The sequence below is a fragment of the Ochlerotatus camptorhynchus genome, unplaced genomic scaffold (assembly GCF_037179485.1).
Source record: "Ochlerotatus camptorhynchus isolate MF236.1 unplaced genomic scaffold, CSIRO-AGI_Acam_v1.1 ptg000367l, whole genome shotgun sequence".
Lineage (NCBI taxonomy): Eukaryota > Metazoa > Arthropoda > Insecta > Diptera > Culicidae > Ochlerotatus > Ochlerotatus camptorhynchus.
The window spans coordinates 2,837,627-2,864,729 of record NW_027040855.1 but is presented as its reverse complement, the minus strand read 5'-3'; the positions used below and the strand labels follow the sequence as shown (position 1 = coordinate 2,864,729).

General features: G+C 40.3%; 1 protein-coding gene and 1 long non-coding RNA gene across 2 annotated transcripts in view; one reads left to right on the top strand and one right to left on the bottom strand.

The window, feature by feature from the left end:
* The window catches only part of LOC135709932 (larval cuticle protein A2B-like), a 37,767-nt gene extending 23,361 nt beyond the window's left edge, over window positions 1–14,406 (top strand). The window contains exons 2-4 of the mRNA XM_065232380.1: window positions 11,732–11,800; window positions 12,084–12,200; window positions 13,732–14,406. Of these exons, the coding sequence (XP_065088452.1) occupies window positions 11,732–11,800; window positions 12,084–12,200; window positions 13,732–14,124 (579 nt within the window). The 3' untranslated portion in view covers window positions 14,125–14,406. The remainder of the gene's footprint in view (window positions 1–11,731; window positions 11,801–12,083; window positions 12,201–13,731) is intronic.
* The window catches only part of LOC135709898 (uncharacterized), a 248,361-nt gene that overhangs the window by 197,419 nt on the left and 23,839 nt on the right, over window positions 1–27,103 (bottom strand). The gene's annotated exons all lie outside the window — the stretch shown is intronic.

Here is a 27,103-nt window from a genome sequence, read left to right as displayed (position 1 = left end):
CTAGATTAGTTCTGTATCCGCTTCTTAAATCGATAGTTTTGCTAAAATGTTGGAATCTTCATACATTTTTTGTTTGAATAACTGTTTCCCCTTAGGTGCCATGCTGTCAGTAGCTGTGAGCACGCATTGCCTCTAACTTTTTCCCCCAACAGAACTCCGTAAAATGATTTTGAAAACATTTGTACGTTTTGATATTAGCTACAACTTTTGAGAATAAATCACAAGTGTGTCTCTTATGCAAGATGAACCAGAGCGAACAGAATGCAACATTATTTTTCAATTACAGATTTAAGTTTTTAACAAAAGTTGTATTTCATATTAGAACCTATAAAAGCTATATATACATTGTGTTACGAAATTCAAATGATGAAAAAAGTTAGAGGCAAATGAGCTCACGAAATTAATGTAAATGATTTTCCATGCCTGGCTGTGAGAACAAAACTGACAGCTTACGGTAATCCATTGGCCATTGAAAAGTACGACTGACATTACTAGCTTCTCAATTTAGGATGAGGAGGGCTAAAGCCTATGTCTAAAGAAAAACTGGAAGCGTTGATTTCGTTTGTTATATTTTTTCGTCCATTGTCTGATTACATTTTGATACAGAAGAAATTAAAAAAAATATATTTTTCGATTATATATCAAAAAATAAGTAATTAATTCATGAACATGCTAATTTTTTAAACAATGCTTTTTGAATTTCAATTCATAAATTTTGAAAAATGTTTCTTTTTTTAATAATGCTCAATCGAATTAACTTTACAGTGCCGAGGATTCTTGTTCACCTTACAGAACATCGTAAAACTATAGTCAAAAGGTACAACACACTAAACACTGTATCTTCCGCTATCCAATAAGCCTCCTCCATCAGAACGGAATCCGCTTCCAGTGGTTTCATTGTATGGCAGTATCGCCAACGGGGGCATAGTGCTTCCATTGCAGCAGTGGACGCAACACGTGGTCATCACTCACACACTCATCACGAAACGGTAGTTTTCCAAAGTCGACGACGCAACGACCGAAGGAACTGCTGATGAAGAACACAATGGTTGAGATTTTATTTGCGAGAAATCGGTGATTGCCATTTTTTGTTACAAAAGTAAATACGTCCAAATCTCAAAGTTCTCCAGATTTGTTAACACAAAAACGAAGCTCATGATCATTAAAACATCAACAATAATTACATGCTGTCTGTGTCCCACTCAGTTTTGACGTCTCATCATCTAGTCACTCAGTCGACACTCAGGTTCTGACTGTCAGATATGAACGTCACTTTTTCGAAGGATTGTCAGATAGCTAAACAAGTCAGTCGAGGTTTGGTGTGGTGAGTGTCATCGGTGAGATTCGTTAAATTATGCTTTGGTATTTTCCTTTGACTATGTACACTCTCGTGACAATCGTGAAATTTTGCAACTCTGATTACATCTCATTAAGCAGTATTTTAAACACCTTTATGACAAATTGTATTGCTTGGGTATTTCCTTCTGGTCAGGTTCGTACCTAATACGAAATAAAATCAGTTTTATCTAATTCGTTTATTTGGAAGGTACAATCGAGATAGCTTTACGGAGCCAATAATTCATAGTTCTTTGTTTGTAACAAAATTAACTTATGTCTATGTCTAGTAGGAGTTGGGCTGAATACTCACGGCTTACCAGAGGTTAAAGGGGTACATTGTTGAAATATAGTATCAAGGCAGGACCTTTGGGGCGGGGTTAAGTTATCTCATCAGAGCTTTGTCGCCAGTATTGACAGTAGTGCGGCTCTAGACAAAGGAATTAAATTCGTATGCTAGACATTTGAAGAAACACATACACCTACTGCATATAGCAGGGATCGTGGTCTCTGATAGGGATATAAGGTTGCCTTCCTTGGGCCTCGAGGGAATTCAAAAGTCGCTTTCTGGCGGCGTGATTATCATTGTCAAACTGCGTTGATGTTGCTGTCCTCGAGGTTTATTCTATGGAGATGCGCATCTAGCGAGTAGTGGTTGGACATAAGTCTGCTCATCACGCGAATGAAGTCACGACTTAAGTCCAAGCCTTTAAACCACGTTCTTGTGAAACATTAGGTACAATTGAATATAACCACCGTCTAAGATTTCCAGTGTCCCAATCGGTTTGCTAACTCGAAAGGGTACTCTAACGCACTAAATGGTAAAACTTGTCGTGTGAAATTTGCCTGTCATACAATTCTCCTTCCCTGCGCGCTCATCTTTGCGAGAGAGTCCGCCTTCTCATTGCCTGGGATTGAGCAATGTGAGGAAACCCATACAAAGGTAATCATATATGATCTTTCGACCAGCACCCTCATCTGCTTCCTTACCTTTGAAAGGAAATAAGATGGGTGCCTACTTGGTTTCATCGACCGAATAGCCTTAATCGAACTGAGACTATCCGAGAAGCTGAAGTTATGGCCATGTTGGAAATCATCCCCGATGCGAAGTTGATTACTGCTAGCTCAGCAACATAAACGGAACAAGGTTCCTGAAGTTTGCGGAAGGCGCTAGAGTTTTCATTGAAGACACCGTAGCCAGTAGATCCATTGAGGGATTGAATTTGATCGAGAATCCTATGAGTTGCTTGGAAGGAACTGCGATTGGTGAAGTGAGCACGGTCTGGAGTATAACAAGGAAGACATATATCCGACGATATGTAGAAGTGTAAGATTCTCATAAATCTAGAGAATGTGTTCAGGCCAAGAATTTCTTCAAATTTGCAATTATAAGTGTGTTTATCACTCCGCATTTGATTGGTATTCTGAAAGAGAGCTCCCAGAAACGGTTCTGGAGAGGTGTTAATCCTGCCAGAACCTCGAGACTCATGTTATGCGTTGAGTGCATACAGTCGAGAGCAATACGCAGCAACGATATTGAATTCGATCCAATTTTATTAAATGACTTTTTCTTGCCAAAAGAAAGCAGAAAGAGCCGGACTCTAAAACACCGGATAAGCACACCATCATGTGCCGCAAATTTAACGAGGAAATTTGATCCTGTCCTGACATTTTTGCTTAATATACGTAATGAGGGTATTCCAAGTGAACTTTGAATCAAATCAGATCCCAAGAACTAAAATCAGTTACGATTATGGAAATTTTAACGAAGATCTAATCTTGTTCGTTGCAGAAAACAACGAATGGATTCGTATAACAAACGAGCAACTTCGTTGAATAAACGAAATTTAATTTTCAGTAAACAGAAATAAAGAGCAACCATCAAAACTCGTTCACTCACAGAGTGATGAATAATAGCGCTTGCTTTCATTCACCATCTGGTCTCTCAGCTAACACATTCATTTTTTTTCGGTTACCGGCTTAAATAAGAAAATTTAGAAAATGTTGATTTTATTTTCATCAGGAAACAATAATTTACCTAAAATAGTCAGCAAACTAACCAAGATTTGAATGATCTGGATATTTCATGAACATGGTACATTTACTTTTCACTGCTGTTGGCTGACATGAATGATAAAACTTATTCTCTTTCTATGAAATTAAAGAGGAGAAACCAAACCTCTGGGTAATCAACGTCACCTAATAAGTGCTGGGAAAAATAAAAAAAATCATCATCTCACAGGCTGGTGGCTGAAAAATCCAATTGAAAAAAGGTAGTCATAGAAGTTGAGATATTTCACCGCTGACCAGACGATCTGATTGAGGTGCATTCCAATAACTAGAGCATTACACCATTACAGGACAGCAGCATTAACTGTATTATGAAAACAAGATATTCTGGGGTATTATTTCACAGTATATAGAAGACAAAATCCACGAAATTTGCAAAAATTGCAATAAATTAACAATAACAATTTCCTTCAAGTACACCTAGAATTACAATTACCTTATTTTTCTTCTTTTTCTTCTTCTTCTTCTTCGAATTTCAAGCTTATCGCATATGGGATATTATTTTATTGCGTGCTGTTAACTTAGTTCGATGCCTGTACCATGTTTGCATTAGTATAACTGTGTGTTAAGTGCAATTATACTCTATGCCCAGGGAAGTCAAGAAATTTTCCAACCCGAAAAATTCCTAGACCAGACCAGAATCGAACCCAGCCACCTACAGCATTGTTTTGCTGGCCCCTACTACTACCGTTATACGTAAATAATGCTTACTCAGCTTTCAACATTTGTCACAAAGGACATAAAACGATTATCCTGGTTGCTCTTCTCCCAACTTAAATCAAGAATCTCATTCCAAGTAGTCAATCAAATACCTTGTCGTTGAAAAATTAGAAGGTGCCGTAAGCAACAAGACAGCAACCACCTGCACCGTGCTTTCACTGCCCACATCTTTGGCCTTACTTGGTAAATAACAATCCTCTTTATTGTAATCACTTCCAACATAGAAAAAAAAAGAATCCAAGCGTGCAATCAAGCGCTAGCGCCATTTATGATGTTCCAACCACCGCTATGCTAGAAAACCTCCCAACCCAAAGCCCAATCTCGCTGAGACATACTCGAATTGTGCCAACAGTGTAGCCTCGTTCCATACTTTTCCGCTGCTTTTCCACCGCACCGTCATCGGCATGCCAAAAGAAAAGCGAACGAGCAATTTCCATATCGTTAAATTTAACTGTTACTGTTATCTGGCAGTTGAAGTTTGCTTTTTGCTCTTCCGTGCTTTTCTCGGATTTCTTCCCGTAGAGGACCCACTTCCGGCTGGCGGCTCTCTGCTACGACAGAGAGCGGATATTTCCCAAGTCGGCACCGATTTGCGATTTATATACAATTCTGGGAAAAAATTACGGCAAAACTTGAAGTTATAGTAGGAGTCTACATAATTGTGTACATTCATAATCACCCTAGTTCCTTAGGAAACTGAAGCATTGTACTGATTTGCATCAATTCTCAGTTTTCTTAACTTAAGTTTGCATACCAACAGCTTAGCAGTAGAAAGCCTAGGCAAATGACCTAGTGGACAGATAGCCAAAAATAAAAATGACATATGTATTCGGCCATCCCATTCCGATACCTATTCAATCGGTCACGTGTCCATTTGGCCATCAACCATTTATCCCGCATTCTCTAAGAAGCAAACTTAGTCATTTTTCATCGGACGTTCATCGAGATTCGCTTAAATGTTCAGTCTAATGGCTTTCCGTAAAACACGAGCCTACTTCCAACTTATCTCACAGGATTCATTCAAGCTCTTTTCTCCGCTCAGTACGTATGCACATTAGCATCCCCATCATCATCGCCATCATCACTTTCTCTGTCTGCAAGCTTGCAAAAAAAATCCTGAACCGAAGCTCAACTAGATGAGACCTCTCAAGATTTCTAATGAACCCCTCCAGATACGGAAACACCCGCCGTCGTTGACGACGACCCGCAAGAGGCCAACGGTTGAATCTGTCCCATTCATTCTGTCCTTCCAGTCTATACGAGTAGCCATTCATTTCAGCCGGTGGGCTGTCCTTCAAGAGAGAAAAATCAACACCCAAAAATCAACATATCGCACCCACCCACACCGAGCTTTCTTCTCGTTTTCATAACGATCTGATATTTATTTCAGTGCCTTAGTGGAAAAACGGAGATGAATCTAATACTAATGACCAGTCACACAAAGATAATCTCCTATGCTGGGCTGTGGCTGAAATTGGAACTAGTTTTGTCCTTTGCCAGACACGGGAAATGGACACCGCTTCCGTGTGGTGGGGCTGGAAGCTGCATTCAATTATGTTCTAATGAAATTGTCGCATATCCAATGGCTAACGGTGCGATGGGAACCATAAGAAGTCTCACTCGTGAGTGGGCAACCGTCGACATGTTGATAATGAGGTTTGGGGAGAGTGCTGCTTACCCCACGCCAGTGACAGCTGAAAAGCTGTCGACACATGAGTGAATATTTAATAATTAATGCTCATCCGTCATCGTCGCTACAGTCGGTGCACTCCTGTCTGCTCCTAGGTATGACGGAATCCATGAGTTAATGAGGAATGGGATAAGCCACATATGTATCGCGTTCCGCGAAGGGAACCGTTTCTCATCTCCGGTCCGGTGGCTGGAAAGCTAATTATAGTCCTCGTTGATGGGTCGGATGTTATGTGCGTCATTTAGAATGCCTAAACTGAGTACCTTGAGTAGAGGTCCTAAACCAACAACAAATTTGCGATTGAGTGAATACTATTCATAGCCTTCATCGTCGTTCAATTCTATCATTCATGCCATACAACTTCCCTTATTCCGTTAATCCATCGACACCCCGCCTCCTAGCACATTCACAGTAATCGACCGAATTTTGACGCCATATCGATCTTCATCGGATTTTGATGGGAAGAGGCTGACTGTGACCACAACAACCCTCACATCCACTGGAATATACGGCTTTCCTTCGGTAGCCCAGCCCAGACGGCCCAGAAGTTGTGAGTGAAAAGATAAGGGTAAATGGTAAATGCCATTAGCAGAGGACGGGCCGAAAGGTATTCCTTGAATGGAAATTACATTCCCATTTATTCGCCAAATGTACCATCGCACGGAGATTCCGTTGCCCTTTCAACCACAAGGTTTCCCCCGCTCAGGTTATGACCTCAAAGTTTCCCATGAGAAATCAATTTCGTTTCGATTTCGACAGCTGTGTGCACCGGATGCTGTCGGATCGAAAATTTACCGATTCTCAGGATGTTCCTATACCAACCACCTATGAAGGTGATGAAGTATTTACCCCTTCCCTCCCATAACATACACATATTCTTGCATCAGGCATATCCAGTTTCTTGGTTAAAGTGTGGTTTGGATGCGGTGGAAATTGACGTTGAGGGTTTATTTTCAAATTCGAGACTGGTTTTTGGGTGAATCTGAATTAGGAATGATGCGATTCTGAAAATTTGTGGGACGTGATGAAGTAATGATTTTTCGGATGGATGCGAACGAAACGTGAAAGGCGTTTCTAGAATTTGATAATTGGAGTGCACATTGGAAGAAATATGTTTGACGGGTTGGGAAAGTTAAAATACCCTCTTAAATATTAACGACGCTTTGGGGTTTGGATGCTGGTAGTTTTAACTTCGTCCTACCTTTCGAACAGCGTAAACATTTACAAGATTCCAGCCCACAGCAAATATTATCCCAGATTTGGAATTATTTTCACGAGAATTATTTCAAAACTCTGTGGCTGCTTTCGATATTCTACAGCTCTCGGACTGAGAGCTCTGTGGTCGAACGAATAGCAGCGTCATCAATCGTTAAAACGCATTTTTTGTGGCACTGAGTTACAGGGTGATTCAGAATAACTGTTACCGATTCCACAAATATGCATTTCTCAATGGTTAAATGGGTATATTTTCAAATATTTTTGTTTTGAAGTGTGTACAAATATCAGCTTATACTGATAGTAGGATTTGAAATTTCATTTGTTTTCAATTTCAAGCAGCTATGGACGTGAAAATGGAGCATGTCATGAATCTGAATAAAATCTGAAACTGAAATTACTTCGAAAGATTGAAACATATATCATCATTATAGAGGTAAAAAGGAACCATGCGTGGAAAATCCGTTCAAAATCAGAGATTAGACGCATCGCCGGGACTCCAAATGCATATTTAAAATAACTTTTTATTCTTAAAACACTACATTGAACTTAATAAACTAGTTACAAAACAAGCAATATATTGTACCGGGTTAGTGACCGGTCTCGACGAGATGGTGAAGCAACACTGGTCGGTCAATCTCCCTCGTTGTAGATCGTCGCCTCATCTAGTAGGTAGCCATCGATCGGTGCTCATATCTCCGGCTCTCATGCAAATGCCCCTAGGAATGAGTTTCTCGAGAGTATCCCCACGCGAATGTATTGCGATCAACGGCTAAGCTGTGGTTGATTCTCCCAGTAGGAATGTGTGTAGTCGGTACAATCAAACTGATAACGAACTGAACCAAGTGTTGCGTCGATCATGCAGTGGTATTCTGAAGCAATTTGCATCTCGCATGCAAACAGTGCTGGAACTAAAACGTGCGTGCCAGCTGTGATTAATTTTCGTGACAAATGTGGCTTGTAATAAATGGCAAAGGGAGAGAGATTTGAATTAAAGTATGCTAAGTTGAAGGTTATACATGTGGAATATAATGATATAATAAAATCAGGCAAGCGTTCAATCGTTCTGACCATTTTTCAAAGTGACAGTTATTCCAAATCACCCTGTAGTGAAAGATCGATTTCCGCTTGATAGTTTCAAAAATATAAATTTTACTATTTGTGTTCTGGGTATTAAGTGTGATCCCTTATTAACTGTTAGTAGAGTCGGTGTATAATGAGTCACGCCAAGAGTGAAGCCAAATCTACCTATTGAACTGTCAAACCAGCTACCTATCGTGCAAAGCAAACAAGCATTTTGGTCCACGAAAGGTATTGAAATTAAATATAAAATATAATCGATGAAATGATCTAAAAACGCAGTGATAATTACATTTGTCATGCGACACGTTTTGTTATGATCAGTAATGAGAATTTCTACTTTTTAATTATTTTTTTTAAATTTAATAATTTGAAAAAATCACTGATATAATGATTTACTACAGCGGCTAATTTTTTTCTCGCTAGAAGTCATTTAAATTTGATGCAGAAGTCCTCTGTTTCCAAGTGAAAAGAAAGGGAATCTTTCGAAAACCGTGATGCGAGTTCAACTGTTTTTTCTCTTGGCGTGACTCATTATACAACAACTCTAACTGTAAGGTGGTCAATCTCAGCCAGTGTTGCCAACATTCAAGATTAAACTGATTTCTTCCAGTTTTTTTTGGCATATCAAGTCAAACAGCTAACATTTGAAAACTTCTATTTTTCGGGAGTTCATCCAGTTTTATCCAGTTTTTCATTACTATTAACTAAATATATTTGGAAATATGATTAACCAGTACATAAGGATTAAGGTGCTGACGCTTTGAATTTTTATATTGGAATTTAAATTTGGAAATGCAATATTAATTCACATACCTGCAAAATGCGTGGCAAATGCTGCAAATGCAGTCTGAGCTGTAAACGAGCTCTGAGCACGGCAAAAGTACGAATTTTGCAGTTTGGTATTATGAAAGTTATCATAAATGTATGGCAAAGTTAACCTAACTGATAACAATACGTTTCTTCTTCTTCTTCTTCTTCTTCCTCGCATTGCAATCTTATTGCGTATGGCATATTAGCTTATTGCGTGCTCTCAACTTAGTGTTCTAGATGCACTTCCACAGTTATTAATTGAGAGCTTTCGATGCCTGTACCATTTTTGCATTGGTATAATTGTGTGGCAAGTCCAATCATACTTCTATGCCCAAGGAAGTCGAAACATTTTCCAACCCGAAAAATTCCTAGACCGGACCGGGAATTGAACCCAGCCACCTCCAGCATGGTCTTGCTTTGTAGCTGCGCCTTTACCGACTGAGCTAAGGGAGGCCCCAACAATACGTTTCAGAACATTGGAACCATCGTGCCGTCGCTATTAGTGATGTATCTCTGTTATTTTTCTTTAATCTTTATTCATTATTCTTAATTGATTGCATCCGATCTTCAAATAATCTTAATGATATTTACTAAAAACTATTTTAAACCACAGTAACACAATTATGAAGTAATGAAATTGGGTTATAACAAATTTGGCTATCTTGATTGAGACTCCCACAACGAAACAGTTTCTACGAATTTGCGGAAGTATAATCCATGCGGTGGCCAAATTGATTCGTGATCTGCTGCATTTTTGTATTCTACGGCCATTGTTGAACCGTCCCTGCAATGCACTATCAATTTTTTTTTTTTAATATCAGAAACATTATTCTTTATCCCTAGAGAATCAACAACCATCTCTAGAATGTCATTTTTGGTGGCGGTATTTTTAATTTTTGGTGAAAATCAACCAGCTTTTTTGAGAACATGCCGACAAGCTACAGGTTTCGATACATGCTTAATTCGTATAGATTGATTCGAAAAGGACTGAGCAATGGGTGCCGAGTTCACAGAAAGTTCTCGAGAAGAGTTCATGTCCACAAAATTTTGAATAATAGAATACCTATTACAGAATAGAATGTGTATAGAGTGTTCTTCCCAAGCAACACACATGTTCTTTAACAGTTTATATAACCTTTGTATGACTGGTTTTGGTAGTAGGGGAAATGACGGCTTCGGCATGCCAGACTATTTTCGGCAACCCAAATTGAAACACTATTTTCACTGGTTTTTCTTACGAAAACACTTCGCTGAATGCATGCAAACGATTCTTTATGCTTTCAGCTTCAATTTGACTATATTTTTACCACTGAGAAAAAGTAATCTAGCAAGGTTTTCTTGAAATGAAACACACGCACTACAAATTGTAGCTGATTTCTAATTGCCGATAATAGAACAGCAGATTTACATGCAGTTCAAATGGAACGGTTGCCGAAGAAAAACTGGTTGCCAACAATACTCGCTCTCACTAGAGAAGATTAGAGCTTTGTAAGAGCGTTTCAAAACAGTTTTTGACAATTCTTTCGACTGAAATTGTTAGAGCAGCTGGCAGCAAAAGATTGTAAACAAACCAATACTGCATATGTGTGCGTTCCTTAGAGAAAAAGGCTATAGAAAGAAGGTCGCTGCTTAGGTTGCCGAGAATACGTAAATTCCCCTATATCAGTTTACTCAACATAATTTTATAAATTTGTGTTACATGGGTTGTTTCTTGAGCTCAGCAATTTCCTCATTCGTGTTTATTTGAGCTATTATTTGAAATTATCAGGTCTTCCCAACATTGCCAGCAGAATAAGAGCTTAGTTAGGTTAAACTATGCTTATTTACTTTGACTATATGTTTTAGTATTACTTCTGCGTGAAGTCAACGATTTAGATAGTTGAAGATGCTAATTTCAAATAATTAGTCTTAGTGGTAATTTTTATACGATAGATGGAGGAGATGAAAGTCTAGAGTTGATAGTTCCGTTGGAGTACGGCAGTGTGAAAATTGTATATAGATAGTAGATAGCGAGCTAGGACAACTTTTAAGGAAGGTACAAATCGGTTTTTTTCATCTCTCTTTACCAAACTCCCCCTTTGGAGAGGGACGGTGAGGGGTGTGTGTGTGTGTGTGTGTGTGTGTGTGTGTGTGTGTGTGTGTGTGTGTGTGTGTGTGTGTGTGTGTGTGTGTGTGTGTGTGTGTGTGTGTGTGTGTGTGTGTGTGTGTGTGTGTGTGTGTGTGTGTGTGTGTGTGTGTCCCTCTACTATCTCTGCTTTTAATGGAAAACAAAACGTAACTCATTGGTTTGAACTTTCAATTTGGTTCCCACCACACAAATGGAAAAACATCAACTTTTCAAATAAACTTCTTCAACATCTCTGAATATATAGGGGTATAACTCACTAACAACAAAAGGACATTGGCTACCAAAATACTACATTTAAGTGAATGGTCTAATTAGTCAATAGACCAGTCCCATTAGCAGATGTTTACTTCCTTTGCCTAAAACAAACAGAGCCATAATTCATCTACGGTCACACTCTCTCTGCTTCTGACGGTACTCCTTCCTGTGGGATATTTTATTTTCCACATAATCTGACATCCCCAAAATAAACCAAGACACACACAGCTGAGTCAGTGCCACCCCGGGCGGGCATCACAACCACTTTCATCCAAGCAAAGCTAACCCAGTGAATTTTCTATTTTCATTTCATATTCTATCTGCAATCCCGTGCTTCCATAACGATGATTATGGCGAAATGGCGATTTCTCACCCCCGGAAACCGGACGCCCTGAATTACGCCGTTCGCGCTCGTCGATCAACAGGTATTCGTCCTGCTTGCAGCTGTCGCCGTTGGCGTCCATTCGTTGCCAGTGGATGTGGTTGCCGTTAAGGTAAGTTGAAGCAGTTTCTTCCCGGTTGCAATGGAAAAGGACAAGGCACCGGCAGTAGTTCTCTCATTAACGACTGAGCACTACCTGGCAGAGTTTAATTAATTTTCATTCAGCCCGCCCTGAACAGGAATTTGCGGTGTGTTCAAAGTTCTAAAATTCAATCACGAACGAGGATGCTTTAATTTTCACCAAAGGAAACACCGGAGTCTTGTCTTTGCCTTTGGGAGGAATTTCTGCTTTATTTAGTCAATTTTACATGAAAGTTGCCCTTCTCTTTCCGCAGACCGAGGAATACGACGCTCATCCCCAGTATAGCTACTCGTACGGCGTTAACGATGCCGTCACCGGAGACAACAAAGAACAGCACGAGACCCGAGATGGCGATGTTGTAACTGGCCAGGTATGATTCTGGTTTCATAAGCCACGGGCAGACCATCTAGGGTGACGGGTGAAGACCCGTAATTAGAATTTCACCTGTAATGATTTTATAGATGACTTACGAATATGATCGAAACAATCAAAATTTTTCCGTAATCTCAAGTTTGCGGTATTTTTTTTGCGAATAAGTCACCCTAACACACCACCAGGAAATCTATCGCGAGCCTAAGGAAGAAACTGTGGCAAGGCTTCTAGTCAACTGAACGCTTCACTTTGTTCACACACATGTGCAGTTTATTATAAAGTTTTTAGCCATCCTTAGAGAAACTTTCCTCAAGCCGTTTTATGCGTATATATATATCAAGCGGAACAACGCATTAGGTCCTAAATAACATTGATCGATTCTCTTCATTTACTTTCTCCTTTGTTAATAACTTAGTAACTGAACCGTTTCTTGTCGTGTTTGTCGTATAAAATGCTAGATAATAGCTCTGTTCCATCCTGCTGTGTGCTGAAATTTATTGGGAATGTCTCAATATGGCCATCAGGATGCAAAAAGAAAGTCGACGAAGAGAATCTGTCAATGTTACTTAGGACCTAATGCATTGTTCAACTTGGTGTGGTTTGGCTAGTTGGAAAAACCTTTTGTCTGTATGAGGTGTTTCCGTTTCCTATTAGCAACCATGCGTAAGAAGCAAAAAGCTAGTCTGATCCAGATTCCGGGTTCGCTGTGTGGTCTGTCTAGGTGGGCTTGACTTGTCGTAGTTTAACCAGAATTTATTGATTTATTGCAGAGCTCCTCAAGCTATGGGTCGCAACCCACCCGAGTAAAGCATGTGATCAAATTAATCATCAACTTAAATGCAAAATTCACCAAAGACACGGCAAATCCTCGGATGATCAAAACAAACTCCCCCTTAGAATTTAGCATCAGGAATTTCCCACAAAACCAATCCCACGCGAAACACAATTAGGCCATTGAAAAAGCTCCGCATTCAAAGCTTCTTCGTAAAAATGGAAAATGTTCATGAAAATACAAATCTTCATTAGTGTGAAACACAGATTGATCTTTGTGCTCTTCAAAACTGACCTACCTACCTACCTTAGCTCCCTCAAAAGCATTCGGCACTTTCAAAGAAACCCCATTTGCCACATCCATCCTGTGCTAACGCTGGAAGCTCAGCTGCACCCACCGAGAGTGTAGAACACTTCGGGGCAATTGAAAATGTGAACAAACCAGCACTCCCCATGGAAGCCGTATCCATTCGAGAGTTGCTATGGCTGTGTGATTAAAGTTGAGTTTTTGCCACCCACCAGTTCTGTCTTTCTCTTTATTTCCGCCGCAACACGCATCTGAGAACTATGTAGTCTACAGGATCAGCTCCGTCCCGTAGGATGGTGCTGTTATCCCGGAGCGTGATATAAAACAAACAAAGATTACCTTGATGTGGTCGTAATTAGTTTTACGATTGTTCGGAACAGCTGCGTTCGGTGAAGAGTTTAACCAGAGATGTCCGTTTTGAATTAATCAAAATGTTTTATCTCTCCCGCAGTACTCCCTGGTTGAACCCGACGGCACTCGCCGCACCGTGGACTACACGGCTGATCCCGTCAATGGATTCAACGCCGTCGTCAGCAAGTCCGGAGAACCTACCGTCGTGAAATCCGTTGCCTATGCCCATGCCCCAACTGTTCACCTTGCCCATGCCCCAGCTGTTCACCTAGCCCACGCCCCGATTGCCTACCATAGTCCAGCCGTGGCTTACCATGCAGCCCCGACCGTCACGGTGTCTCAAGCACCAACCATCACCGTTTCCCATGCCCCAGCTCTAACCTATCACAGCCAACCCACGACTCTGGTGCACCACGCACCCCTGCAGCTGCACCATGAAGTCCATGAACTGCACCACCAACCCCTGCTGGCCCACAGCCTGTACCATCGCTAAGTGCGGAGGACGGAATTGTTTCATATCGCAGAGTGCACCGAACGAACCCCCTGCCATTCTATCTCGGACCGTACGGCGATGAAATGAACTTGAATTCGGATTGGACCCCCCCCCCCTCAGATAACGGCGGCGCAACACTCGTAGGGTTTACGCGATGACTCAAACTTGTTCTGTTCTGTAGTTACACATACACTGGTTGCAACATGAGATGAGATTATCGAATAAAGTATTGTTTTTTTTTATTATACAATTACTAATTAGTAATGTAAGGACGTAAACACAGTTGTTGTTGTTTTTTAGAACTGCTATCCGAAAAGCATCCTACAGTTTAATTTGCTGTTTCATGCAGACATAATTCTGGGAATGTTGATTTGAAGAGTTTTGGTGAGTTATTCATTTGGACTAAGTGACTGCAGTTTCGAACCCCTTCGGATACGGTTGTTATTTGAGTTTGCTCTCTGTTTTGTGCGTGCGTTTGCTTTCATAGTTAACGGCTGGATTTGCCGGATTAGAGCTGGCACTCTGCCTCCCGGACGGTTATACGTGTGTGGTTGGTGGTTTTCTCGCTTTCTGGGAAGTTTTAGAATCGAGAAAGATAACGTGATTCATCATGTTTACAAGCATCAGAAGATATGTCGCTATCTGCGTTGATTGATTCATTGTCCCGGACCAGAAATTTTTGGGTTCGCGAGCGATAATTTTTAATTTCAGTTTATTTACGCGCTGTGTGTGAAAATGTGTAAGTATGCATGTGATTTTCATGTCCTCCCGGGAGGCCGGTTCACCGTGTTTGGATGTCGCGCTTTCGGCGTGTAGATCTATCGAGAGTCTCGTCACCGTGTGCGAGTTTGAACATGGTCTGGTTGGCAAATTAGCCGAGGAAGTGCTGATAACCCAAGTAACAAATCTAGAGCTGCTTGGCTATATTCAAAATTTATAAAGGTTTTATTGCAGCTGCAACCATTACCTACAGCTTTATCACGGTCATATACAATGCAAGTCATGAAACATTCTTATAGCTATCTACAAAACCCCTATAAAGCTAATTAAAAAAACCAACTGATGCTTATGCTATTTTCACTTATGAAAGGTTTTATGCTTGCTTTGAAGTATAAAAAAAAGTAATATGAATTGCCCTTATAAAACCAAAAAATATATCCTTTCGTTGCTTTATAAGTAAGCGCAATAAAACTAGTTGGCCATGAAACAGTTATTTTAAAACAATTATAAGCATTCAGTTGCAACTTGTCAGAAATGTAAATAGGTGGTTTATTTTTAGAACATAGAAAAGAATCACAACTTTCCGGTACTTCCAAGCGGAGCGCAAAGAAAATCAACAAAATTGTTAGCATGAAAACATTTCGTGTATACGTATACGCGACGTAGTGTGCGTAAGAAAAACGTCAGCAATCTCCATGATTCTTCCGTTCTCGCTCGCATATACATGGGGTGACACGGTCTTGGTCGAAATACATGGAATGGTAACAGTCCTAGGGCAAAAAGGTTGAAATGACGCATAACTTTTCATAATGTACCATTCAAAACTTTTCTAAATGTTAGTAAAATTCATCGGTTGCACCCGTAGAATAGGAATATACATTTGCCCTCAAATAAAAAAAAAATGAATTCAAGCTGAACATTGCATTAGGTCCTAAGTAATATTGACAGATTCGCTTCGTCAACTTTCTCTTTGCATCCTCACGGTCATGTAAAGACATTCCCAGGTATTTTCAGCACATAAATCGATAAAAGAAGCTTTTATCTAGCATCCAATACGACATCAAGAAACGGTTCTGTGAATGAGTTATTAACGGCTGTAGGCTGTGAAGTTTTAACGTATTAAGAAAAGTTGTTTATTTTATCAAGATAACCAACTTTGAAAAAGTCTTGAAGTCTTCGAAACACAAATTCAATGCATTAAAAAAAGTTATAGAAAAAATCATGTTCCACTAAAATGAAGAAATCTAAAAAAAAATCACCAAAATAAACCTCTCTCAAATTTTGATATTTTGTTAATCGAGTATTGCTTAATTTTTGCTGAAAATGTCAGGTTGCGATTTTTTGCGCTTAGGGAGATATTAATGTTCAAAAATTGTATTTTTTTCTCGTTTTTTCAACAATATCTTTGAAATTTGAAGCTTACTCCAGTATGTTTCTTCACAAGAGCTATTTATTTAATGTATTTGCATAAGAGAAAAATATAACATTATAAAGCTGTAAGCAAAAAAAACGAAACAGAAAAAAACCATATTTTCGACATTTTTTTTAACTCCATATAACTTGGAACCAGTAGACAGTGGAAATTTAACGTCTTTGAAAGAGCTGTTCATTTTGTCAAGATAAACAACTTTGCCTTAGACATAAAATCTCCAAAACGACAGAGAAAGAAGTTAGATTGTGGCACTATCTTTGCGGAAGAGTTTTGAACTATTTGTTTATGTCAATAGATGGTCCTTATTATGACGAGAAATTTTGCCCAAGATACCAAGTCTCGGAAATGCTCCGTTTCGGAGTTATTAATTTTGCTCCGCTAGGTTGCATTCCTGACCCAGTGTGCAATGTAAGCATTAGACATTTTAAGAAATTGCGCTTGGTGTTTTTCTTGCCTGCTGTCCTCTGTCGCCATATTGTCATTATGAAAATGCCATTAGCCTTGGAATAAAATCCAAGAAATTTCAATAAAATAATGGCTAAATAAGAGATCCGAAATGATTTCCAGTGTGCATTGGTATGAATTTATGTATTGAGATCTATTTTCTGTAAAATTAAGGTGATTCCATCAAATTCATTTGATTTTTGAAACAATCTTTTTTGTTAACTTGAATTATTTTGGAGGCGCATTTATTTAACGCTCATATTATCTCAATATACACGATGACATTTCAAGCGCATATGTTTTGGAACTTCTAAAAAGTAATATTTTTTCTTTAAGATTTTCACTAATGTCGCCATGAAACAAAATTGATTGCATTGTGATCTTGACACCAACACTCAAACCTATGTTTACCGCTAAAGATTTCCATTTGGAAAAAAAGTTTCAGCAGAACAGAACAATAACAAGCTAATTCATGGCGGTTGCTTTGATGCAATAAAAATTAAATTGGCTTTATAACTGATTTTCACCAAAGCGTCATAAAACTGCTTGGAAACAATATTACTCTTATAGAGGCTATGAGAACCTTTTATAGAGTATGAGGCTTCCTGACAAAAGGTTTTAAGACAGCTTTATTGTAATTCTCAAACATGCTTTATAAACCTTATCAAGGGTGGTCCACTAAGCTGTATGACGATCTTATAGCGGTTATCAAAAGGTTGTGCTGGAGCTATTAATTTTATTGGCGGTTTTATGAAATTGATCTCAATAACCACTAATAGAGTGCAATAAAACAAGAAATGTTACTTGGGAATGTGTCCATCGCGAGTTTTGGTGGTGATTCGGTGGCCGACGTTGTGATATATAGTTTTTCAAACAGTGAAAGATGGCGGACATGAAGCTCCAGGGGATGCCGGACAAACTTGTCGTATCCTAGACTAATTGTGAGTTCCAAATTCATCGTAAGCGCAGTCGTAGTCACCGTCTTAGTCACCGTAGGCAGTACCATTTGCGTATTTAGAATTGACCATCAACCGCTGAAACTGTAAGAATTTTCGCGTAGCTCTGTTCTTCGTTTATCTGTTTTGTAATGATCTTGTGTTAATTGTATGCCGTTATATTGCATTATACCGCATTTTTCAATATTATATTATATTTAAAAAGGTAACACACATTTCAGGTCACCCAGGACTTAAATAGAATGGGATTAGATGCTCTTATCAACAGCAATTTTTTATAGCGCATCATATGCAGAAGTAGCACAAAGCAACAAAATAATAATTAAATTGTTTAACGTTTGCTTACAATAACCAATGAACAACATGTTAGGTTATTTTTTTCTTTTTAACCTTTGCAGGATTTCCAGTGCATACCATCAGTGTTGATATATATAATAGTATCCTTAAAATATAATGTCTCATGCCCAAATAACCTACATTTTTCGGTCTATCGATTCATTACTTTACAATTATATTTTCAAAACATGCCTAATGTCATTTCATGGCACATTAAACAAAAAGTGTGTGTGTGTGTGTGTATTGGCCCCAATAAAATTAAATGAAGTTGAATTGCAATAAATTAAAATCAAGGTTATTTGTATTTTGTTAAACTTATTATTTTTTTTTTTTTTGCATTTCTGTATATATTTTATAAACATTATATATTGCATGATTCTCTTTTCTTTTAACCTCATTGATGATGGATTTGCATTGTAATGATTTAATCTTTTCAGCTTTCGCTCTGGTTGAATCTATTGGTTTGATTTGTTCAAATTAATTTTCCGCTCTTTGATGATGGATCTTTGGATTTATACTATAATGATGATTTTTTTTTCAGCTTTCGTAGAGGATTTCTCGGCTTCGTACAACACGAATTTTCACGTCAAAATTCCTGCATTCGAACATGGCCGGCGCTGGTATTGCCTTTTAAAAGTATGAGATCACCAGTTTTTATACATTGAGGCTGAATGCTAGTCCCAAGCATCATCTGTTGGTTCTCTGTGTAATAACAGCTGATCTGGCAGTAACGGAGTAGCGGATGCGGGCGGTCAATCATGCTTATGCTCATATTTCATGCCGGTTCTACCAAAGCCCGGACAGGTTCGTCTTGATGTCAAGCAGAACGTCACTATTGAAAATTGCACGAATTTGCAACTGTTGCTATAATAATGAAAATGCAAAAAGCGCTTTCCCTTGCACAAATTTAAAAATCCAATTCACTCCGGTCTCACCGAACGGTGTTTATTCAATCCCCACGTGTGGTGAGTGTTAGTGTTAAGTGGTCATCATCATCATCATCAGCAGCATCAGCAGCAGCAGCGCTTAGGATGCGTGGCGTTGTAGATTGTTCTTCAGTACACAAAGAAATAATGCCCGCAAGCGCAAGCTGCAGCCCACTGAGCGGTCCATTCGCCGAAGAAGGAGGAAGAAGTTGCCCCGCTACTGATCGGATTCCAGTTGCTTGTCATTAACCGCTGTGAGTCACCTATGCCAAACACGTCACCGTTCCAAACAACATACCTCGCCAGCCTTATCTGTGTAAAACACCTTAATATCTCAGCATTACTCAACCATCACGGCAAAACGGTCCTTGGGGACCACCATAAATTTGTTAAAGAGTATTTTCTGGACACTTCTCGCGTTTCCTTTCAAATAGACCAATCTACATTGATCGATTATTCATCGACTCTCTCTTTCGTTAATAACTAGGCTCCAAAAACATGTTCAGCTGTTTTTATCGTCTAATGCGCTTAATAATAGTTTCTTTTAATGGACTATGCAGAAAAATTAGCCCGAAATATGAATGCAGCCAAGCTATCAACGAGCTCTATCTGGGACTATCTAAAGGGTGATACGGTCAAAATTTGGTCAATATCAACTTGACGTATTTCTTTCAATTTTGCATTTAAAAAACCTGAGCACCCCTCATTTTGAAGGTGTGTGTGTGTGTAGAATGTTGCTCCTATTTTGATTTTGGAATTCACTCTTCAGTTGTCAAAATGCCGTCCAAGCAAGAAGAGCAGCGTATCAAAATTTTGCTCGCGCATCGCGAAAATCCGAGCTACTCGCACGCAAAGTTGGCAAAATCGCTAAAAGTTGCCAAATCAACCGTTACAAATGTAATTAAAGTGTTTGGGGAACGTTTGTCGACAGCCAGGAAGTCTGGATCGGGGGGAAATCGAAAACCGGAAGCCGCTGAGACGACAAAGAGAGTTGCCGGTAGTTTCAAGCGAAACCCTAACCTCTCTCTCCGAGATGCCGCAAATAAGCTGGGTGTATCGTCTACAACCGTGCATCGAGCCAAAAAACGAGCCGGACTATCGACTTACAAGAAGGTAGTGACTCCAAATCGCGATGATAAACAAAATACGACGGCCAAAGCGCAATCCCGGAGGCTGTACACGACAATGCTGACGAAGTTTGACTGCGTGGTAATGGACGACGAAACCTACGTCAAAGCCGACTACAAGCAGCTTCCGGGACAAGAGTTTTATACGGCAAAAGGAAGGGGAAAGGTAGCAGATGTTTTCAAGCACATGAAACTGTCAAAGTTCGCAAAGAAATATCTGGTTTGGCAAGCCATCTGTACCTGTGGCTTGAAAAGCAGCATTTTCATAGCTTCCGGGACTGTCAACCAAGAAATTTACGTGAAAGAGTGTTTGAATGAACGTCTGCTGCCTTTCCTGAAGAAACACGGTTGTTCCGTACTGTTTTGGCCGGATTTGGCATCTTGCCATTACGGTAAAAAGGCCATGGAGTGGTACGCCGCCAACAACGTGCAGGTGGTTCCCAAGGACAAGAACCCTCCCAACACGCCAGAGCTCCGCCCAATTGAGAAATACTGGGCTATTGTCAAGCGGAACCTAAAGAAGACCAAAAAAAAACTGCTAAGGGCGAGCAGCAGTTCAAGGCAAACTGGCTTTCTGCGGCGAAGAAGGTGGACAAGGTGGCTGTACAAAATCTGATGGCAGGGGTCAAGCGTAAGGCCCGGCAATTTGGATTTGGAAAAGCGGAAGCCTAACTGAATATTTTTCCTGAATTTTATACTAATTGAACTTGAAAAAGAAATTTAATTTAATTTTTTAAATAAACGATTTCACCGATTTACACGCGTTTTCCCTTGACCAAATTTTGACCGTATCACCCTTTACATAAAATGGAGGCATCGTCTATAAAAGACCAGCCGTCATCAGTGAAGGATCATCAGTTTTTTTTTCTCCTCTGTTCGGGACATAAAACTACTGCGACCAGTAATTTGATCTATTGTAGTATATCCCGTGTCCTTAGGTTAGTGCATGTCGTATTACTTCATCACTATTGAGAAATGATGAATTATTCGGTTTTGATACAGTTGTCATTCTTGCCTTCATCGCAAGGAATCGATTCTAATTGAAAGGTTCCGCTATTTATACCCTTCGAAGTGTTGGAACACCCTTCAAAGGTGCGCCCCTTTGTCAGTCAAAATTAAAAATTCCTTAGCAACAAAATTAAAGAATGACACCGCAATAGTGACTATGCATCAGAACCCTAGTCTTAACCACTTCAAACAAGGGAACAACGAATAGAAGATTAGGAATCACATAGATGAAGACTAACTAACTAATTTTTTTCCTTATTTCAAGATCATCCTCGGTGGACAAAGCCGAGTCTTGTCACTATCAACAAGGCATAAAAAGTAACAATGACTAAGATGTGTTCCTTTGATTACTAAAAAATCCTGTTCCCCTAGTTTGAAGTAGTCAAGATTAGGAATCGGTGGTAGATCTTACATCCCGTAACGTACCACGAAAAGGTGATCTACCCACGTTAAGGGGCATCATCAGTTTTTCTCGACGTCGTCATCCTTCAACAACTCAAAAGAGGGAATCAAAACAAAGGACGAATACTGGAAGTGATTTTATTCCAATAAGATTTTGTACTTCAATGAATAATAAGATAGTGAAATAGTTAAAGAAGTGAACAATAAAGATAATTTGTTTTATGACATAGGTGACTGTGACGTGGGATGTATGTAATGCGCGAGAGATAAATACAATTAAAATATACTTTATTATGTAAAACACAAATTATGCTTCGTTTGTAAAACACGCTCTTTCACTTCTCATTCTAAAAAACTGCCGATGACGTTTCTCGCTGTTCGGTAGCATCGACTGGAGACAGGGTGGTCTGCCAACAGTGAGCGCAGCTGGTCGATGGATTCTGTTTCGTGTACTAGGGATGTCCATGGGTCCCAACATCTCCCCTCTTTAATATAGAATAGCGAAGTGGTAGCTGTACCGCTGGGCTGCGCTCGGAAGCGCTCTGGAACTCCGACGACGTTGTCTTGAAACTGGTGACACCGGACGAAGACGTGAGTGATGCCAACGTAGTTGAAGAAGTTTCCGAACGATTGGCTGACGGTGTTGAGACCGATACACGTTCTTGTCGTCTTGATTCATCGGTAGTATGTAATAATGGTGTTGACTGCGTTGATGTTTCACCAAGCAAAGACTCGTTCTGCAATGTCGAAGGTTCCAAAAGTGTCGGACTAACACATGGCGATGCTGTTCTGTCGGGAAGTTGAAGGTTCCATTCTCCGTAAAGAATATCCAGAGGAAGTTGTTCGCCGACAGGTTTGGCTGGATGCATCGTCGACAGACTAGCGGCATTGGTTGACGTTGATCGGTTTCGTAACTGGTTGATATGTGACCGCAATAGTCGTCGGTCTTCAGCCCAAACGTTGTACATAGTGCTTCCGATTCGTTCTAGCACCACAGCAGGAGCCTATCTCCATGTTTTGTTGGAGTGAACCTTGGCGTAAACCAAATATCCCTTACTGAACGATCGTACAGGGTGCGTGACGAATTTTTGCAGTAAATTTCAAATAGTAATTTCTCATGCTTGTGGATCATGATTTAGATATATTTGGCAGCACTGAATTGCTCATACTGTTAGGTGTAAGATGTCGAAACAAAAGAGCAATCGGTTAGCCGCTGTCGCTTTGTTGCGCGCCGGAGTAAGCGTAATAGAAATAATTCGGTGGATAAATGTGTCTGAAAGAACAGTGTATAATATAAAAAAGGCCTGGGAAAGTGATAAAACGGAGAACCTGCTCATACTGCTAATAAAACACAGAAATGGCTTGCGGAAAATATTTCGGAATTTTGGGAGAAAGAAATTTGGCCCCCAAGCAGTCCCGATATCAATCCGTTGGATTATTTTGTATGGGGCATCGTCGAACGGAATACCAATAGAACCCCTAACACCACACTTAAGTCCCTAAAAGCTAAAATCAAGGTAGTGATGACATCTATGGATTAAAACATTGTCAAACGTGCATATGGCAGTTTCCGGAAGCGTCTAGCTACAGTCGTCGAAAGGGAAGGCGATTTTTTTGAATAAAATTAGTTACAACTTCCATATTTTGCGAAAGAAAATAAATCACATAACATTCATTGCTAGAATAGCTAACTGGTGTATTTTTTCTCAAATATGTCATTTACTGCAAAAATTCGTCACGCACCCTGTAGTTTGGCTTCTTGATAGTAGGTTGCTTCTCGGGCCGCTGGAGGACGTAACAGTTCGAGACACGTTGCAAGTGACCCCGCCTATCGAAACCTCACACGAAAACTCCGACTCAAGCTTCAGTGTGTGACCGGATGCTGTAAACGCATTTATCGTTGCTGGCTTCAACGGTGGCTGACCGATCTCTTTCCACGTCGTTTTCGAAACTACGCTAATGTCGGATGCCGTGTCGAGCTGAAGATTAACCGCTTTCCGAACGGTCTTCGTTGCCACCGACTTGAATTTCTTCCGCTTCGAAGAGCTGCTGGTTTTCCTTGCGCTGGAATAGTAGCCTTCCCGATGGCCAAACTGGCCGCATTCGTTGCACCTGTGCTTGCCGTAGGTGGAAACCCGTGCATAATGCATGAAACCGCAGTTCCAACATGGTGTAGCTGGACCAGTTCCATCAGGCTTGCCTGGTTTCGACGCTGAATGCCTCATCTGTTGCTTGAACTGCTGCTTTCGGAAGGGCTGCTTACGCCGGAGTGCCTTGATGGTTGCTGACGATTCGATCATGGCTGTATCGTGCTTGATCGTGAGCAGTCGTTGACATTCTTCGATGCAGGTCAACAATCGTGTCCGGATCTCGCCATCTCGATCCGATTTCAGACCGCATACGAAAAACAAACATTTAAACTGCTCCTCGCTCATTTTCGTTAACTCGAACTCGACGCAAAGTCGATTCAACCGGCAAGCGTACGTCTTCTAATCCTCGCCAGGCTGCTTGACGACCTGGAGGCAACGATAACGCCGGCTGATTAGCGATTCCACCGTAACAAACAAGCTTTTCAGCTTCGCCAATGTATCCGTGAAATTCATGTTCCCACGGTCCTAGTTTCCAAAGCAGTAGGCGGATCTTCGCCTCATCATCCAGGCGAACGGCATCCTTCGGAAACAGGCCATCATACCGCGTATACCAGGCGGCGAACGTGACGCCACTATCCGGTTCGTATCGAAGCTCGACGATGTTGTTGGCGAGCGAGTTGAGAATCTGTTCCGGATACGTTGGTGGCTGACCGAAAGCTGACATTGTTTACCGGATTACCTGCTCGTGCTGCTTTAAAAATGCCTGCTGCTGCCGCTGTGCCTATTCCTGCTGCTGTACAAGCAACTGGTTGATTGCTACTTGCTGCTGCTGCAATTGGTGCAGGATCTGTAGCATCATCGGGTCGGCTTGAATGGGCATTTGTTGCTGCTGCATTTGAGGTTGGTTTCTGGAGGACGAAAAAGCGGATTTCTTGGGTTTGACGGCGGATGATGTTGATTGTTTCCTTCGGGCGGTGGTAGCGGTGCTCCTGGTGCCGGGAGATGTGCACCGTTTGCCACAGATTGACCAAAATCTTCTCCGGGCTGTGAACTCATGCTCGCGATTCGACGCCTCTTCCTCATGAGTGGAGTAATTTTTCACTCGCACTTTTTCCGCGAAAAACCGAATTTCCCGTCGCCACTTTTACGACTCGCACGACTTAGGTGACCGTGACATCGAATGTATGTAATACGCGAGAGATAAATAAAATTAAAATAAACTCTTCTCTGAAGATCTATCGAAAATCATGTTCAGAAATCATGAAGTGCAGCCAGAAGAACGTAGACGAATCCAGAAGAAAAGTCGAGTCTCTAGATTATCCCCGTTTCTGGACTCATCTCGAGTCATGAGAATGGGATCCCGCATCGCTGCCGCAAAGTGCGCTGCGTACGAAAGCAAGTTTCCCGTGATTTTGCCTAAGGATCACTACGTCACTCAACTGGTGATCAGCTGGTATCACAGGAAGTATGGACACGCCAATAATGAAACGGTGGTAAACGAGATTCGGCCGAAGTTTCATATTTCCGAACTGCGAACAGCCATCAAGAAAGTGGTAAGTGGCTGTTACTGGTGCAGAGTATACAAATCCAATCCACAAGTATCACCAATGGCTCCTCTGCCTTCTGCTCATCTCAAGCCGTATATCAGGGCCTTCACCTGGATTACCTGGATCACCTGGATCATTGTGCGCTTTGGACGTGGTGGAGTCAAACGATGGTTCGCGCTCTTTACCTGCTTAGGAACTCGAGCAGTCCACTTGAAAGTCGCCTACAGTCTGTCTTCTGAATCCTGCAAGATGGAAATTCGTAGATTCATCGCCAACCGAAGTGCACCGCAGGAAATTTACTCTGATCAAGGAACCAACTTCCAATGGGTTAGCGCAGAGTTAAGGCAGCAGATCGGTGCCATAAATCGGGATCTAGCAGGGATGTTCACAAACGCAGAAACCCAATGGAAGCTAAACCCTCCGTGCGCTCCACATATGTGGGCATATGGGAAAGGCTGGCACGCTCGGTCAAGACAGGTCTAGCGCAGTTGCCGAGAAATCCGGATGAGGAGACTTTGATAACGACTCTTGTGGAGGTGGAATCTATAGTGAACTCGCATCCCTTAACCTATCTACCGATCGACAGCGAGGAATGCGCAGCATTAACACCGAACCTATTGTTGAGTTCGAATGGAGGGTTCCAGCCAGTGGTGTGGCCAATTGAGGAGTTTACGGTACTGCGATCGAACTAGAAGCATGTTCAGGTTATGCTGGATAGGTTTTGGATGCGATGGATTCGAGAATATCTGCCTGTTATCTCCCGACAGCCAAAATGGTTTGGAGAGGCAACACCTATCAACGTCAGAGATCTGGTCTTCGATGTCCCAAGCTAATCGATTCACCCTTAACATAGGGAAATCCACTAACCCCTCATTTTATCTGTCAAATTTTCATAGCGAATCAAAATAAACATTGTGTAGTACTAGAATTTCGACTATAATGGGGTACGTTAATCAATTTGCTTGGGACCAATACGCTAGTCAAGGAGTGAGCCAATTTTAAATCGATAGTTTCGTATTGTTGATAAAACGATTGCTTCGATAGGACAGTTCAATTGTTTTATAAAGAAAACATAGAAAATAGATAATAGTGGTTGAAGAAGAATTTATTATAGCTTATCAATAATCTATTAAATCAAATATTTGTTAGTTATGCCGGATTTATTATTATTACGTGAATTTATTGTATGTATTAAATTGAATTGAGAAACAAAAATAATAAGCATAAATTATACAATTTAGTATAAACACAAATTGGAACAAACACCTATTGTTACAACACGACGGATCAATTAAAGTAGAGGACAAATCAATGTAAGATTACCTAAAATTGTATAACCTATAAACAAATAGTAACAATAATTAAATTTACAGCTTAAAGCTTACTCAACACAAATTACGAGTTTGCTCATAGGAATCCAGAGAATCGATCAATGTAGATTGGTCTATTTGAAAAGTGACGTGAAACTTGTCAAGGTCATCAATCGGATGTCAGTTCTCATAAGTATAAATCTAACATGCCATGTATTTTAAGGCAATATTGGGAGTGCAATTTAAAAAAAAAACCAAAGTCAGTCGCGGCATGAAAGTAGTCTGATTTTAATCCAAATATGAAGGATTTTAATTCTTAATACGTCAATCGATAGGAAATTTTTCTTCAAATCTGCTAAAATTAAGGCTATCAATTTTCAAAAGGTCACTATTGAAAATTGCATGCATGTGCAACTGTTGCTATGATAATTAAAATTATCATCGATTGCCTTTTTGATGCAATAAAATTCTTCCCAAATTCACTTAATAAGAGGGGCTTAAAATTTGCATCAAAAATCATAAACGTTGGTACCGTCCGGTATGCTCAGATTCTGTAATTGATGTGTTTTCCCTAACACAGATTTAATTTCCAATTACCAAAATTAATTTGCAGTTCAATCTCTTCAAAAATCTACAATTGTAGTGCGAAGTAAGTGATATTTGAGAAATTGTTTGCGAGTT